Here is an 18046-nt window from a genome sequence, read left to right as displayed (position 1 = left end):
ATTATCATCTATACATATTTACAAAGGTCAACATAATAAATGTAGGTAGATTGCAAAAAAATAGTATTACAAATAGATTTTAATAGTTATATTTATTGATAGGTATTCTTTTTTCTATAATAAGAATACCGGTATTAATACCGGTATTCTATAAGAAATACCGAAATACCGAAATACCGGTATTGATATATTCATTCGGTATTGCAATCCCTAGTTTTTACATTACGGCCTACCACTGTGTCAATTTTAATGTCCTCTATGAACCTTATGTTATGACCAAAGTGTTGAAACGTAACTCTGTCAAAAATTGAGTAATACTTATATGAATTATACCTGTTTGATCCAGTGCAAGGGCCCAATGGGTTGGGCAAATAGGTAACAACCATTCCTTGTATAAAATATTTTATTATAACTTCCACTCGACGGAGGCGTATATTATGCTCAGCTTATGAGCAAACTTAGTAATTTATTATTCTACTAAATATTAGGGCTTGTTTACACAGGCTTAGTACTAATCATTAGTATTCGCTAGTCGTACTAATACTGACACGTGTAAATAGGCCGAATACAAGCGTTAGTAAAAATGCTAGTGTGAGTGAATAGAAACCTATTATATTTACTAATCGTTAGTATGTATCCCCATTCGTACTCGTAACTTGTCGCAACGTGTAAATCGCTCAATGCTTACCCAACTAGTGTTCAGTGATAAATAAGAATATGAGCCGGAGTATTCATATTTTTTTTTTGTCTTTGCTCTGATGCTACTAATGCACTTTTACTCATCAACTCGTGTAAACTCTGTTTAGCACTTTAAGTAGCTTAGTGACTAATGCGACTAGCATGTACTAATGATTAGTACTAAGCTAGTGTAAACAAGCCTTTAAGTAAAAGTAATTCAAGTTTTTAGCCCTTTAAAAACTATTATTTTTTCCAAATACAGCTGCTCACTTACCCCTTGATGGTGAATCTAAGTGGGAAACCATCAGTGCCAAGAAAGAAACTTTTCACACGGAAAATGGACAAGCAGATCGTTGTGGCGAAAAATGAAGATGGCTTTGTTCCTGAACCTTCCAACTATGCGGAAACCAAGGATCAATACGGCCTGCTGTTTGTTGATGTGCCATGGGTAAGCTTTTTTTGTTAAATAGGTATATAACCATTCATCAATATAAGGAAACTAATATGATTCTGATTTCAAATTGCTCTTTTGTAAAGTTTCAAATTGTCACTTTGACTTTGCACACTTGAAATGTAAAAAAAAATCATAGTAAAATATTTTAGTGGATTCAAAAATAGATTTTTGTCACCCGGTTTTTATCTTGCTGTAAGCTGTTATCAATTATCAGAGATATGTCTAGTTTTGGTCTCTCTTCAGTGGTAATTGTCATATTTTATTGTCGTCGTTCTTTGCTATGTAGAATTCTATTCTGCCGTATGTACCATCATGTGTATTCAATCTTCAAACTTCGACTCGAAACCAATTAATCACATTTACAGCAAGCTAGAACTGTGGTGATATTTGAGACATCTGTTTTATCTGTTTTTTTTTTTTATCTTAGAGTGATGGAAAACCCCTGCAACCGTCCGGTCCACAGGACGATGACATCACCGTTGATAGATTCGCATTGCAGTCAGTGTCGTGTGTGAGGACTCATCCCTCTTTCTCAGCCCATTGGTTCCATGCTCAAGGAGGGCGATCTGGCTTTGTGAGGATTATGTGTGTTAAGCATCTTGCTAATCCCAAAATCGGCAAGGAAGGGAGACTTGTAAACACGACTGTTTATTTTGAAGGATTCTAATTTGCCTGATAATACAACATGGATAGCATACTCGTGAGAAGTTCTTCCCACGATGCTCCCAACACGACTATTCGTCACTCCACAGCAATCACCCGCAAGAGTGTGAAAGGAGAGCATGTGTAAAGTTGTTTCTTGAAGTTTTATTTTGATATACATATTTTGTAATATTTGGATCCCATAGGAAAAGCGCCCTACTTGTAGGTATATATTACTATTTTTAGAGGCATAAAACTAAAACCTTCCATTGTTTTATGTTATTATCGCTTGTTTGTAAATAAATATTTTAGATTTTTTCTCTCCGGTATTATATACATATACTCACTAATCAATTATATATTTGTAAGTGTTTGCATTTCTTTGAAGAACTGTATCCTTGATGTAAAATATTCATTTTTATTTTACCTCGAAATGTTGTTTCAAAATTGCGGTTTAATCTTGGAGGACAACTACGGCTCTTTAGCAAAAATACCTAGAGTGTGAAAAGTTTAAGTTGATGTGCGGTGGCTTGAAGAACTAGAATTCCCTCCTCTCGCGTTTCAGTATTCATTCACCTCACCTTGAAAGCATTTGACCTTTCTTATGAGTGCGCGGTATCAGTCATTTAGACGTGTTAATAAAAGCTAAAGTTTTGAAAAGTGACAGCAGGAAGAATATAAGTCATCTTATCTTCTACTGTGAAGAAGAAAAATGGCAAAATAAGCTCATTCGGCCCTTCAACAATGTTATCGAAAGAGTTGCTGCGATGACACATACACATACAAAACACACTTGAAATTTTAATGTTGCCATCTAAGTTATTGGGAAAAAATGTATATCATTGTATTTTAAATTTGCGAAAATATATATATATATATTTTATTTAAGGAAGTGGGAAATAATATCTTCCAATCCTGGCAATACTCTCACAATACTTTGAAATCGAAAATAATACGAGCGCGGCCGCCAAGCCTCACGTTAAACTTTTCGGTCTCTAGTCGATATATTTCTCATAATTAGAATGGCAAGTGTTGTATAAGATATTTTTTTTTATTATTTATGTTTGTCAATAGGTACAATCCTTTCCTATCTAGCGAATATTTAAAAAAATTGAACGCAAACATATGGATTTTGTTAAATTTCATATTGGCTGCTTGTAACAGTAGGGCATCAAAATCGTGGCCTGAAAATTGTCTCTATTACTGTAATTAAATATAAATAATTACTGAAACTATTGTAGAAGGTGATCCAATCTGTCATTGGAAAGTGTGTGCGTGTGCCTGAAGAGCAATAATCATTATCATATAATATATAGGTAGATACGTCATTTAGCTTCTAAAACAGGTTTGGTTTGTAAAAATGACAGTATTCCTCAGCTGGCTTACTTATTATTAATAAATGTTGTAATTTTTATAATACCATTTGATAGAACTATAAATCCTGGTGCCAAAATACATAGAACCCGAATTTGTCAGAAATGAAACTTTACCTCTGGGTCATAGTTTTATCTGTTGTTACTTTTACAATTGCTATGTTCACAATATGTACTTCAACTACTGAATTACATTTCAAGACGTGGTTTTTATGTTAACGATTAGATGGATTAACCTCGTGATATTCTGTCCACATTTAAACAATTAATATTGATGGTTTGCTGATCTGACAATTAGATATGGTAACCCAATGACATTATTAATGAACGACGCACTCAATACAGTAGCTAGAAAGTAAATTCGCATGTATAGGTAGACGTCACGCAATTTCCATTATGCGATATCACGCATCGGGAATTTATAGCAATATGACCTTTATTGTAATGGCGTTAGAGCAGTGTTTCTAATGTCAATATTCATTTGAGCGAACCCGTTCGAACCGGACCATTCGGCAGACCCAACAAAAAGCATCAGGAATTTATAGCAATATCACCTTTATTGTAATGGCGTTAGAACAGATTATGCCATTCGGCAGACCCGACAATAAAGTGAGTGTCATTTTCTTTTCCAGATGATTCGTCCATATTAATGTCATTGTGGTAACCCTATAAATTAGTTCTACAGTACTACATCTATACCTAGTACCTTGATTGATAGAATTTTTTGGGTTTGAGAAATTAATAGGTTTGTAAGACTATATTATTCTAGCAATGGCATTACTAAACTCCCTAATGAATCATGTTTAAATAATTGCATTTTCATTATTTTATTTTCAAGTATCAAGTCGATTTCAATAATATAATATATGCTAATGTTTGGGTATGCAATAATAAAAGGAACGAGTTTTGACGGGTTAGTGTACAGAATAGATGTTGTGTGTTCAGTTTTGTAAGTTGAGAAAATTGAATTTGCAAAGTTCGAATCGATTGGACATCGAATGTGAAATGGACATAATTATTATGTATTTGAATGAGACATTATCTATTGAAATAGCGTATTTGAACCTACAATAATTTTACAGCATAAATGTATGATGCTGACAGGCGTTTTGTATAATATAATAACTTAATTTTGATAATAGCTAGACATAAAAGATATTCATGTTTTTCTATCAATTAGGGATAAATACGTACCTATTTATATAATATTATTTATTTACATGTTTTTTAGTGAAAAATGCATTTTAATCCACATTTAATGCATTTATAATTAATCTCATCCATTTATTATATGTTTGACATAATTTACAAATTTGATATTTCACTTCCACGAACAAAAGACAAGCGAAGCGATTGAACAAAGTATATGAGACACAATATTATGAGATAAATATTAGTGCATTTAGCTGCTGTTAGCTTAGCATAAAAGTATAATTTATGATGCTAAATCATTCTGTAAATATCTTTATTCTTAACGGCCCACATGCGCCACGTGGTCAAAATGGAGATTTTATGGTATTTTCAGAGCATAAGCCTGGACATTCTTTAAACGTTGTAGATAATCTATTTATATCATTTTGAAGCCTTATTATCCTTTATATTTATTTTAAACATTTGATGACTGCATAAAGTATTTTTATTACATAAAATAGTATTCTTTTAAACCTCTCGATCTAATGTTTTAGAATATAGTCATATTTCAGTACATCCATGTGCAGTGGTGTTAAGATTTTTTAGATTTTCTAATTTTTAAACGCATTTATAAAACCATTATAATAATGTACATAATATTATGTATAGTGAAATATTTATGATAAAAAATTATTAACAAAAAACATCGATTTTTATAAAAATATAAATGTGTATAACATGAAATCCTTTTTATTTATATCAAAATTTATTTTAGGTATGGTCCCAATATTAAAATTCGATTTGATATAAATAATGTCCATACAAATGTACCATAAAATCTCCATTTCGACCTACGTGGCGCATGTGGGCTCATGAATTTAAATATAAATTACTGAGAAATTAGAAACTTCTTAGGTTAATACTCTTACAGTCTACATCAGTGGTTCTTAACCGGTGCACCGCCAACTTGTTGAAAACAAAATGATAAAAGCAGAAAAATCCGCGAAATAGTGAAAACCAAAAAAGTCCTTCGCGAAATTATGAATGCCGACGAAAGATCTGATGTGATTTCGATTTTCCCGAATTGGAATTTATTGGACGAAAAGATTGCATATTACTCTTCTTCCTTACATATAAAAAAATATGACTGGTTACGAAATCCATTTGCTACGATCGAGTTGTCAATTTTCGTACCATGAAGAAGAAGAATTGGTCACCTTGTCAACGGATCGTACTTCTGAAATAACTATGGAGGAATTTTTGATTTCTGTCCAAGACGAATATCCAGCTCTCTACATGAGGGCACTGAAAATCTTGTTACAGTTTTCAACATCATAATTGTGTGAGCTCGGTTTCTCAACATTAGCTAATATAAAAACTATAAAACGAGAAAGACTTAGGTACGAATTTAGACGAAGTACTGGGGGTAGCTATATCAAATTATTCGACCTAATATTTCTGAAATCTGCAAAATGTGACAAGCTCAGGTATCACATTAATTGATTTTTCACATCAAATAAATTCCATTTTGGTAACGGTAATTTTAGTTACAGTTTTTCCATATAATTATGTAAATATCGTTTCTTTAATAATCCTTTTCTTTGATTGTTATATTATCTGTTTAATTTGTAATAAAAGTTATGTCCGCATATTTTTCTTTGTTTTCTGACTGTTTGATTTTGGTGCACCGCAATTTTTTCTTATGATCGAAAGTGCACCGTGACTTCGAAAAGGTTAAGAACCACTGGTCTACATATTAGAGAGAGGCACCTAGTGGTAAAATACCAAGCTTGCAATTTGATAAAATTTATTAATAATTATATTTTGAAGTATTCATTAATTAATACAATATACTTCCAATTAAAACAGTCATAAAATGTGTAACTGATCCTAAAAATTGTCTGGATCATCTGATGAAAATCACCACATCTGCCGACTATGACAAAGATTTGATTGAAAAATATTTTATTAAGCGATTTGTATTGTGTCAAAGGTAATTTTCAGTGAATTGTATTTAGTTGTATGTCTTGCAATTCCATTACTAGATGTCGCTTATTTCACAACATAAGTAATCTAGTGATTACGAGAACTTGACTAGTAAGTATGTCATTATTAAAGTTTTAATTTGGAATATTTATTATAAAGACAAATATGTATTGTATTAATAACATAATATTTAGGGTTTATTGTAGTTGTAGATGTTATGTTTGTATAAATAAAGAATATTGATAAAACCAGCTGTACTGTAGTCGAACAAAGGATCGTCCATATATGACATCGCACCCTTACGGGCGAGGGGGTCTGAAATAATGTTACGATTTACGGTGAAAGGGAACGAGGGCTTCAACTAGTAGGATGTGACGTAATTTAGACAGGGGGTAAAAAAATATGACGAAACGTAATATTACAATGGGGGAGGGATCAAATGTACCTAAATTAAACTAAAACCCTATTTGTGTGATATTATTTCATGGACGAGCCCTAAATTTAATATAAACTGCAAAAAAAATCGTTTTTATTGTTGTTACTCCCTAAAAAAGACTGTTAAATATTAAAAATTCTATTTTAGTATGTAATTTTAATGTTATTTATTTATTCTAAGTCTTAACATTACTGAATTAATTAATAAATGTAAATAAAAATATTGCCTTATTCGTAATACTTGCCGCTGAATGTAATTTTATTGTGTGCATATCATATTTCAATAATTGTCTTTTGATATATTTGTACAATGTTTTAATTGTAGAATTAACATCAGTTTAAATATTATTTTATCCGAAACCAATTTTACAAATTTTATTGTACTTCTTTTGTATTCATTTTTAATTGGTTATTATAATGTAGCTTATATAATTATTAGTAATTAAACTTACAGTTTTCTTCTTTCTTCTTTGTCACTATCGCCGTACAAGTGAATGAATAGATAATTAGAATCTTCCCTTCTCAGTAAATTCGTGCCTTACTCCAATACAATTCAAAGTCAGAAAACCGTAAGATCTGGTGCCTTATTCCAATTTAGATAACACAATTACAACGAGATGTTATTTTTCGGCGTCCTAGATAACAATTTAATGTTACCTATTCATTGTGCTCGTGTTATATTTAATTTGCAAAGTAATAATCGCCATGCAAAACTCTTCGGTTATAACATGGGCATGCCACTAACGTTTAACTAACCTAAAAAATGATTGCGCAAAGTGGTGTAATTTTATTTCATGTATCCTTCATAATTTTGTTTAATATATATTATTATGTACTAACCTAGAAAGTCGTTCGGTGAAATTCCAGTGATGTCATGGTATAATATAAATAATATACCATCAAAATATGAATATAATTACACTCAGTGGTGAAGGGTGGAGGTAGGCTGTTAAGATCTGACATAAATAGTGCACATTAAACTTTGTCAGTGATTCGTATTTTTTTTATTGAAGTAAACTACAATTTACTGTAATTATTTTTTAAAAATCAATTAAACCTTGTCTAAACAAAACATAATAGTTTTTGCATGTTATGGGCGATTCGACAAAATTATGCACACTTTTTCATTCATACTTATTTGTTTTCGTTGAATTAAGAATACATATTATTACACATGTTGTTGGTTAGTTTTTTATAATTCATTAAACCATGCCTAAGCCAAACAATAGTAGTTAAAATTTTTGATTCTATCTATTAAATATCCAAAATTATGTATGATTCAATGGCATAATTTTAAATATTTTATAGATAGATGAGTGTTTTTTTTAACTAATATCTATTATGGCTTGGTTTCACAGGGTTTAATTGAATTTTAAAAACTAACCAACACCACCTGTTAATTGTATTCTTAGTTCAATGAAAACAAATACGTATGACTGGCAAAAGTTTAGTCTGCACTATCTATGGTAGATCTTAACAGCCTACCTCCACCCTTCGCCACTGTTACACATAATTACACCCATATAAAGTACATTGCCATTGAAAGTATTTTTGATGACGGCAGCTTGCAAGCAAAAAATTCTAGTCCTGCCATCGGCCGAGTCGTTGTTATCAAACGTTATGTATCTTAGATTGATTGGCCTCACATCCCCAGTCACGTAGCTTTTGGAACGTTGAGAAGTGGTTGTTAGCCATTTGCCTAATCTATTAGTTCATGCTCTGGACCCAAATGAGCACTGACAATACATTGCCAGATATGGGAATCAAAACCGCAATCGACAGCTTCAGAAGCGGATATTTTGCTATTTGTCTTTGCTATAACATGCTAGATAATTTAGATCCAATAAAGAATAAAGTGCCTTGATAATATCCTGCAATAATTTAGCTTTTTACATTATTGTGCAAACAGAAATAAAACAAATATAAAAATCTCATTGAATAAGTGTAGAGTTGGGTTGTGTCATGATCCATAAGCTGTGAATCAGTCTCCCAGTGTATACACAGTGTACACCATATAACACCAATAATTTATGTGTATATTATATTTTTCATTTTATTTTCTATTATAATGATGTAATATAAAAAATTTAATACTATTTAACACTAACATTTTAATATGAAATCGAAGAAGGTAATTGTTCTAAAATTATGATATGTACCTACTTCATAATAATATAAATATCTATAACATATTATTTATAACATTCTTATAAAAAAACACAAATACATTATAGCCTTACCATTGTTGGCAGCCATGATATTACCATGGCTGCGTACATCCTAACGGCGTTCTGCTAAATTATGTAACCCCCTATATTTTCAGATACACGACTTCAAACCCTGCTAAAGTCTTTTCCGCTGCTTACAGCGCCATAAAATTGCAGCCACGATATGATGGTTCTAGAATACAATATAGATATGTCATAATCGATGATTTGCCAATTTATTGATATTAAATTTAGAATAAGTACCTAATTTATACAATATTGTTAAGCTCAAACATAAATATAATATGTAATTAATATACCTAGGTACTATTATGCAGTATTTTTGAACATAAGTTTATTCTGCTGTTCGTAGCTTTTGAAAATTTAATACATTATATACCTACTTATATTCACTGCTGAATATACACAATATTTAAGTATGTAACATTCTTTTATCGAAGATATCTTATTTGAAACAGCCTCAGTTACATACATAAAATATCTTGTACCTAAACTACAGAGGTATCTTTGTGGATAATGTCTAATACCTACTTATCTAAGGATGTTTACAAATTTTAACAAGATAATAAAATTTCTAAATTTGATTCATAGATGCCTTCAAGAAGTTGTGTTTAAATCTCACTCAGCCCTAGATCTTTCCTAGAATTTTTCTTATATGGTGGGTTCTGAGGCTGTTTCAAGATATATATATTTAGGTACTTTCTATTCAGGTTTTTTGAAATATTTTGGGGCACTGTATGTATTTAATTATTTGTTTAAAATTATCTCGCCATGCATTATTTATTGAGTGAATATAATAATACCAATAGTACATAAAATTATACCCGGTGACATCTATACTTGTTATATATAACTTCTTTTTAAATGCAGGCAACCCCGATGACATAGTATATTCTGTCTTCATCATTTATAATTATTGAGCAATCGTTAATGCACCAAATATTCAATTGTTGAAGTAATTCAAATTACACATCGACTCATTTTAATATCTATATATTTATTATGTATTAAATAAATGACTACATAAATATTTCAAAAAGAAAGTTGAATAAACATAGATAATAATATACCATAATATACTTTTTAATATTACATATTACATATTATTTAATATTTATTTTTACATTTGGTGTGCAATGAAAATCCGGAAAGTTAATGAAGTATTTCTGTTAATGTATCGAATAAGATTTTGATAGCTTCTATTAATCTATTACAATAAATAACACAGACTGACAATGATTACCTCCTTTTATTATTTTTAAATATGGCCTAAGATGCAGTTATACAACATAATAATTATTAGGGAGTCGCTTTCAAATCTCTCTGTCGGCATTCCAAAATTTTATACGTGTCATGATGCATTTTTTTTATATTAACAATTTTATTAGTGGACCATATTCCCCAGTTTTATTAGACATTTCTTTTCTTCGCATCTGGTAGATGGATTAATTACAATTTTTAAATTGAAACAAGCATCTGTCATTCTCAATTATTTTTTTGTAGAATGCATAATGCGATCTAATTAAAACTATAATTGTAGTAACCTACAATTAATTTTTAAATGAGGGGCTTTGTAACAAAAACAACAGTTTCCATTTTTGTAAAATATTGGTATGTCGTTAAAAATGTATTATTTCTTTTTTATATGTATAATTTCTTTTTTTAGAAATTGTACCTATAAAAAAGGAATAATTCATTTTTTATTGACTTGCCACGTTTTTGTTTCTAGAGCCCTCAAATGTATATCGATTTTGTAAAGCTTCTTATTACAAAGTTACACATTTTTTTACACGTGTTTTTTTAAAGAGAGTGATGCTACTAGTGATGTAATTTGCAAACCCAATTAAATGAAGTGTTTGAAATACAAACGTGTTTTATTTTTATTTAAATCTAATTCACAAATAAACTTCCAACATATTTTTTTTATATATCTAGATACGTATTGATTAATTTAACCATTTTTAAAGATAAACTTTCAGTAAATTGTATTTCATTGTATGTTTCATAATTCCATCACTAGACGTTTCTAAATACTATTGAAGTAGCCTAAATTCAATTTTTATGAAGTAACCCTGTCAATAGTATTTAGTCTTATGCCGGGTCCACACTGGCAACATGTCGCGCGACAACCTCGTTAAATTTTATGATAAGTATGATAATTTTCGTAAAATTTCTTAAGCAATTATTATGATAATTATCGTAAAATTTAACGAGGTTGTTGCGCGACATGTTGCCAGTGTGGACCCGGCATTACAGCTCGATGCGTTGAGTAGGTATGTGTATTTTGAATACATATTAAATACTATCTGAACCTCACCGATTCTCAACACTCTCAATTCGATCAAATTAATATTATTGCATCCCACTATCGTAGTCGATTTATTGATTTTTATAATAATGAATAAATTATTTAATTTGAGTTGTATTTTAAAAATAGTTTTGATGTATGTTAACAGTAGTTACATACATAATTAATGTTAATCTATTTTGTAACATTGTATTATTATTTGAATAAATTATTGGCATATTTTGTATAAAAGCTGTAAGTACCAAAGACTTGGAAATTAAAGAAAACTCTTGAATACTACTGATATTTTTTATTTACTTTCATTTCCTGTGAAAAAGATGTTTATGAAGAGATTTTGCGAATATTTTCTATAATGGAAAAGATTTTTCAACTTTATAGTATAACTATCTGATGATAGAGAAATGGATTTTTCAAGGATTCCACAATTCTCTATAAAAAAAATATTTAGGTCATTCAAGCACATATATTTTTTTCTTTTCTAAAATTAAATAGATCACATGAACGTTTGAAAAAATCATTGATTTTTTGAATTGATTCAACACCAGATTATTAACAGTCCGTAACCCTTTGAACACCCTCGGTGGCCGCGTGGCTTAAGCATTGGACTATCACGCTGTGGGTCTCAGGTTCGAATCCTGGGTCTGGCAAGTACACATATTGTTTTTCAATTTGTGTGCGAGTCAGGGTATGGACCTTATAGGTTGAGCAAGTGGCTGACATCCATTTCTCGTAAAAAACAAAAATCTGTTAATACAAACCTCTACTTTGTGGAGGCCCATATGATCTTATTAGGATTGGACATGGTCGAAAAAAAAACCCTTTGAATGCTAAACAATGATATATTATATTGTTATATTAAGTATTTTGGGAACTTTGTACTGCACAATTATTATCAAACCGGTTTTTATTGGCGTCTAATTCCAAAAAGCGATAAGTCCACATTTGGTCAAAATCGAGAAAAAAATACGCACGTATTCTTTGTATAATTTTACACAATATCTATTGATCTATGAATTCCAAAACGCGATATAACCCTACGAAAATTTTTTTTTAAGTCTTGATTTATTACAAAAAGCGCCAAGTCCGTGTTTCATATTATTTAAAGCTTGGTTGATTTTGCGCGTGTTTAAGTCAACCAATAAGGGAACGTTCAATATTGAAAAGGGCGTCTTCCATGCTGTACCATCTGGTAAACTCATGACAGTGCCACCACGGAAATATGTGCCTTATGCGGAGTAAATTAAAAAGTGAGGAACAATTAGCGCCACGTCCAATTTTATTTTGCCTATATTTATTACATTTAAGAGTTTATCGGCTGAAACAAATTGCCATTTGGCTCTAATTTCGACATAGAATACAACGGAAAAAATAATCTCACGTTAAAACAAATAATTGAAGCTTGAAACATCAAAACGTTGTTTCCCGAAAATATTGAATTGTGGACTTGTCGCTTTTTGTAATTAGACGCCTCAATTATCTAATCAATATAACTTTAATTTTACTCCCGAAAATTTATTTTCAATTTTATTTGGATCCGCTGACAAAACCATAAGAAACCATGTTGTAAACTTTTGATGTCGAGCAAAGAAAAAAAGGTGTAAGTATGATAAATTATTGTAAACAACGGCATGTGTATGAACAGGGAATTTAGATTCTTCTGCCTACAATTGGCACATTTTCAGGTGAGCTGTTGTTATTAATCTCCCGCACGCTTTCAATAACAAAGGTAGGGTGTTTAAAAATAATACTATATTTTTTTTATTAACAGTACTTATTAATCATAGCATTCCTCGCTGGGTTAATTAATGTATGGTCACTTTTTTCTGATATTCACTCAAATACGTTTACGTGGTAAGATATTATTTATGTTGACAGCTGATTCAGACAATTAACCCAACCTCGGAACGATTAAAATATAAAGTGAATTAGGTACCATTATTGCTAGTAAGCGTAGCGGTCCTCTATAGTCTGTAGCAGTGCTTCTCAAACTATTTCATTTTACGGCCTCCGAAATCAGAAAAAAAATCCAAGGCTCCCCATCCCAATAATTTTAGTCTTTAGTGACCAACAGTACTTTATTTACCATTAATTATTACGATTATTAGTATAGGTATATTTTTGTTAAAAATAATGGAAGTATCTGATCTAATATTGTTAATCAAAAATTCTTCTTGAGCTGCTCACGTAATATGATCATATTTTAAGGAATTAGCAAATGGTGTTCTTATCCAATTGTATTTATGGTCTTCATTTAAGTTCGAGAAATATTTTTTGAAAAATCGTGATACAGTAATGTGATCAAGTATAACACTTTTAATTGAAGTCGAGAGTGGTATTTCATTGGTGGTAGGAAACTCATTCAAGCATGAAAACATGTCTGTGCATCCTTGATTAATACTTTTTGATTTGTATCAGGTATCGTCCAGTGATTACGTTTTTATGATTTTTTTTCAAATACTGAAATATTTTGCGGCTCCCTCGCAGGAGCTCCAGGACCCCACTAGGGGGTCGCGCCCCCCCAGTTTGAGAAGTACTGCTCTTTAGGGTGGACGTTAAATTTACCTGAACGGTTGTTAGCTATTTGCCCAACCCATTGCACACAAAATTCTCATTTGACAGCGAATTTCGAGACCACAAACAGCTTAAAACTTTTCATAAAAATGGTAGACTCCAGATTTTCTTCAAAATTATCACGCTGGGTTTTTCTTACCAATAAAATAAATGTTGAATATGATCCTTGCATTCCGCCGTTCGCACAGCTGGAAGAAGATATATATTGAGAAACTCGTATCGTCCGTTGCTTGATCGGAAAATCGCGTAGGTAACCTCCTTTCGCTCACTCTCGATATTTCCCAAGATGATGGAGCCATTCCAAATTATTGTTTTCCTTTTTTGAAAATTCAAAGAATTGCATAATTTTTGTGAGAAAAATATGTCATCTAGGTACTTTTGCACTAACATGTTTTAATCTGAACAGGAAAGCTTAAGCCTGTTTGGAAAATTCAATAAACGTTAATATTTAACAAAATTGGTTTGACGCAGAGATTGATGGTTTGACGACATTTATTATTGCATAATCTTTCTCGTATGCTTCCTTGTTAGTAATTATCTCATTTAGTGCTAACACCGCGCCTGGCGCGTTTGGAGTAGTTGCCCATTAGATATAATTAACATGCTATTTAAATGTGGTAATTAAAAGTTCAGCAGTGATTGTGTGGTGTTTCACTGCATTGGTGTTTCCACGTTACATTTTTCACTCAATTTCACTGATAACCGGTGTTGGGTTTCTCAAAATTTGGTCAGAGATGGAAAATGTTTCAGGATGAGGCCAATACTCACCAATAATACAATTATTGTAGAGCCAATGATGATGACTAGAAGACTTGAGTCTCGAGAATTTGAACTAGAATAATCTAATAATCGGTACCTACTTTCCACATTTTTTTAGTTCTGGTAAATGATAATATTAAAATCTAAGTCTTGTCTAACAAATTCTAATTAGAATATAATATCCAGATTCTGACAGGTTATTTTAATATTGTCTATTCTATTCTCATACACACCATAGATAAAAATTGCTTCAAGTCGTGTAATATTTACGCGATTTTTCATAAACGTCGAAATATTCACGTAAATGTTGGCCAGAGGGGTAGTTGTTTGTTAGTTGCCTCCGAGAATAAACAATTTTCACTCTCGGTTACTTCGGCTTGGACCGCCAAGCTGTGCGCACGTCTGTCGGTGTACATTCTCCTTTTGTGATCATTTCGCGCGCTATCGAAGCCGAGAAAAAGTTTCGAAAACTTGTCCTGCTAACAATCGGTAATTCAAAATCATCGTAAAATACTGATAATAAATTGGACTGGCTGTTTCGTGTATTTTTGAAGTATTGAAACTGTGAAGACAAAAAAAAACTTCTCCACGTTCGGTTGTTTTAAAACTATATTTTCCAGATCTAAACAGTATTGTTTGTTTGTTATTGAAATATTACTTCTGAAGAGTTACGACACGTGCATTGAGAGGTTGTAATAAATTTTAAGATAATCTGACAGTATTTTGACCGGGAAATTTCTGTTAAAATAGGATTAAAAATAGTGTAGGTATTTTACTATTTAAAATTCCAGTGTGAGGTTTTTGTTGTATTCGTAAACAGGTATTCATTTTTTCGAATTTCCATAAAACAATAAACTATAATATAAACTCGAACATATTTATTAGTTTGCTCTTTGTTGAAAAACAAAATATTGCTTGTGGATCAGCGAAATTCTGGTGAAAGAAATAAACGAGATAATTATTATTGACTGGTAGCAGTTTTTTTGTATTGAATTTTGACAGAAGTGATTTACGAGATAAAACTCGAGATAGTGTTTAGTTTGTGGGTTGTTCTTGGCTGATCGTGACAGTAGTCGAGGCTTGGATTTTTCTCTTCGTGAATCGGTTTAAATAAACAGCTCTCAAGATGATGGCCAGCTCGAAATTGGTGCGTGAATGCAGCGCGGAGTTCGCCGACGTGAAATCTCTTCAGAGCGCTTCCTCGGTGGAGTTGAGTAGTGATACGGAATATTCCGAAGAAGATAAGGAGTATGAGCTGGATGACTTTCAAATTCTCAAAACCATCGGTAAGTGTATTATTTTAATTGAACTACTTACCTTTTATAATTATGCTATAGTGTTTTATTTTCAATTATTAAAAAAAGAAATTTATTTACTTAATAATTATGAAACATTTCATCAATTTAATATCGTACCCACAGGTCTTGATTCGTAATTAAAAATTGAACTAAACGTATACATTTATTTTAATATATTTATCCACCGAAGGATAAAGGTATTCCTAAGACCCGATTTACCCGTAAAATCCTTTAAAATATAAGTACCTTTACTTTATATTTAAAACATACGAAATAGGTACTACACACATTTTTAAATATTCTTCGTGCTTTTTTCTAATCAAAATCACATACCTACATTAAATATTTTAAACGTCAAACATTAGATTCATTAGTTAAAGTCAACTTAGCAATGTTAATCAGTGTCACACAATTCAATCGTTTTCACACTTTTTCATTTCACGCCGCCCTAAAAATATATGTTGGATACAATTGGAAATGTTCCCTTCAGAATCACATTAGAGACCACTTTTAATTTTTTTTGAGCTACCGATTGCTCTAGGTACGCCAATAAATTGATGCGATTTTTTTGAGTACCTACCTATTACTTTTCCGCATTTTTGTTTTTGTTTAATATGTCTAAACAAAAGGGAAATATTACATGGATTTTTTAAAGAATAATTACCTAATGTAAAGGCAATATGACAAAAATAAAAAAATATTTCTTAAAATAAAATAAGAATGGTCACCATAACGATAAAGAAAGAGCAGTTTACATTTTTTTCATCATCCGAAGAAAATTGCCACCAAAGCATACGAATCATTATGAGCATGAATCAGCACATTTAATGAAGATTCTCTGTAGTATTATGTATTATTATATTACGTCTGAGGGCACCATAGCGCACATTTTGAATACCACTGTCGTACGTGATTTTTAGTTCATAACAGTATCGGAAAAATTCCACCCTCATCAGTTAATTTATTTTTTCAGACCCTCGGCCTCACGTCAACAAATTAGGGGCGATAGTAGGTTTAGCCCTACGGTAAATGCTGGCCGAAGTTTCACCATGGGCGTTTCACACATTTCTCCCTCTTCACCATAATATTATGTAGATGTGATTAATAGATTATTTAAAAGATTTCACAATAGTTATTGTATGTTATCATTGGTTCTTTTGGTATTCAGATAAACTGTCATATATAAACGTACCTACCTACCACATAATCGTGAAGTTTGGTAGTGTTTACAGAAATATGACGTATTAGAGCGACGCCGAGCGGGAATAATAATGGTAACAATAATTTGATTTACCCTATGTAATTCGTGCACATAAAGCCGCGTTGACACGGTCCAAGTACGATCCAAGTAGACTTGGATAGGAATAATTAGTATGAAGAAGTCTCATCCAAGTGACAGCTTCATACTATTTATTCATATCCAATTGCACTCGAATGTGACATCTGCATACTAATTATTCCTATCCAAGCTACTTGGACCGCGTCCTACTCATCCAAGTTAACTTAGATAGGAATAAATAGTATGGAGCTGTCACTTGGATAGGAATAAATAGTATGAAGTTGTCACTTGGATAGGAATAAATAGTATGAAGCTGTCACTTGGATGAGACATCTTCATACTAATTATTCCTATCCAAGTCTACTTGGATCGTATATGGACCGTGTCACCGCGGCTTTAGAAGAAATCGCAATCTACGCAATTTCAAGGGTTGTTCTACTTATGTTCTACGCGAAAAAAAATATGAATGCAATTTAATAAATAAGGTTTTTCGATGTTAATAATAATCGTTTAAATCTACTGAAAATTATCCCTAATTTAAATGTTTCTGTCAGTTTGTATACTTACAATGCGAAATGAGTATAACATTACAATTATAATATGATATGTTTTTTTTAGTGAAGGTATGAATTATTTTGCATACTGTGTGTTTTCATTTCCACAATCCCACGGCTGTTTGAAAAAAATGTCTCAACAAAATAATTATTATAAAGATCTAATTTTATTCTTTGTTGGACGGTGAAGTCATAATAGTATTATTGCGTATGCAAATTCAGGATTGAAATCTTCTAATGAAGGTGTCCGTGAAATTAAGAAATACCTACAGATAAAAAATATTCACAATAAAATTTGTGTTGTAGTATTATAATTCTTCCGACAATTTGCTTATACAATAGTTACTGCA

At 31.3% G+C, this 18046-nt stretch overlaps 2 protein-coding genes across 2 annotated transcripts in view; both read left to right on the top strand.

Moving 5' to 3' along the window:
* LOC147065957 (uncharacterized) overlaps nt 1-3388 on the top strand; it is a 38362-nt gene extending 34974 nt beyond the window's left edge. The window contains exons 18-19 of the mRNA XM_085956181.1: nt 941-1126; nt 1560-3388. Coding sequence (XP_085812307.1) covers nt 941-1126; nt 1560-1799 — 426 coding nt within the window. The 3' untranslated portion in view covers nt 1800-3388. The remainder of the gene's footprint in view (nt 1-940; nt 1127-1559) is intronic.
* Nucleotides 3389-14934: 11546 nt separating this feature from the next.
* Nucleotides 14935-18046, top strand: part of Pka-C3 (Protein kinase, cAMP-dependent, catalytic subunit 3) — a 200182-nt gene continuing 197070 nt past the window's right edge. The window contains exon 1 of the mRNA XM_085956179.1: nt 14935-15851. Coding sequence (XP_085812305.1) covers nt 15692-15851 — 160 coding nt within the window. The 5' untranslated portion in view covers nt 14935-15691. The remainder of the gene's footprint in view (nt 15852-18046) is intronic.

Source organism: Rhyacophila brunnea, unplaced genomic scaffold, assembly GCF_057557595.1.
Source record: "Rhyacophila brunnea isolate RB1 unplaced genomic scaffold, BYU_Rbru_1.0 scaffold_5, whole genome shotgun sequence".
Lineage (NCBI taxonomy): Eukaryota > Metazoa > Arthropoda > Insecta > Trichoptera > Rhyacophilidae > Rhyacophila > Rhyacophila brunnea.
The sequence above is the reverse complement of the archived record's forward strand: the minus strand, read 5'-3'. Positions and strand labels throughout refer to the sequence as shown.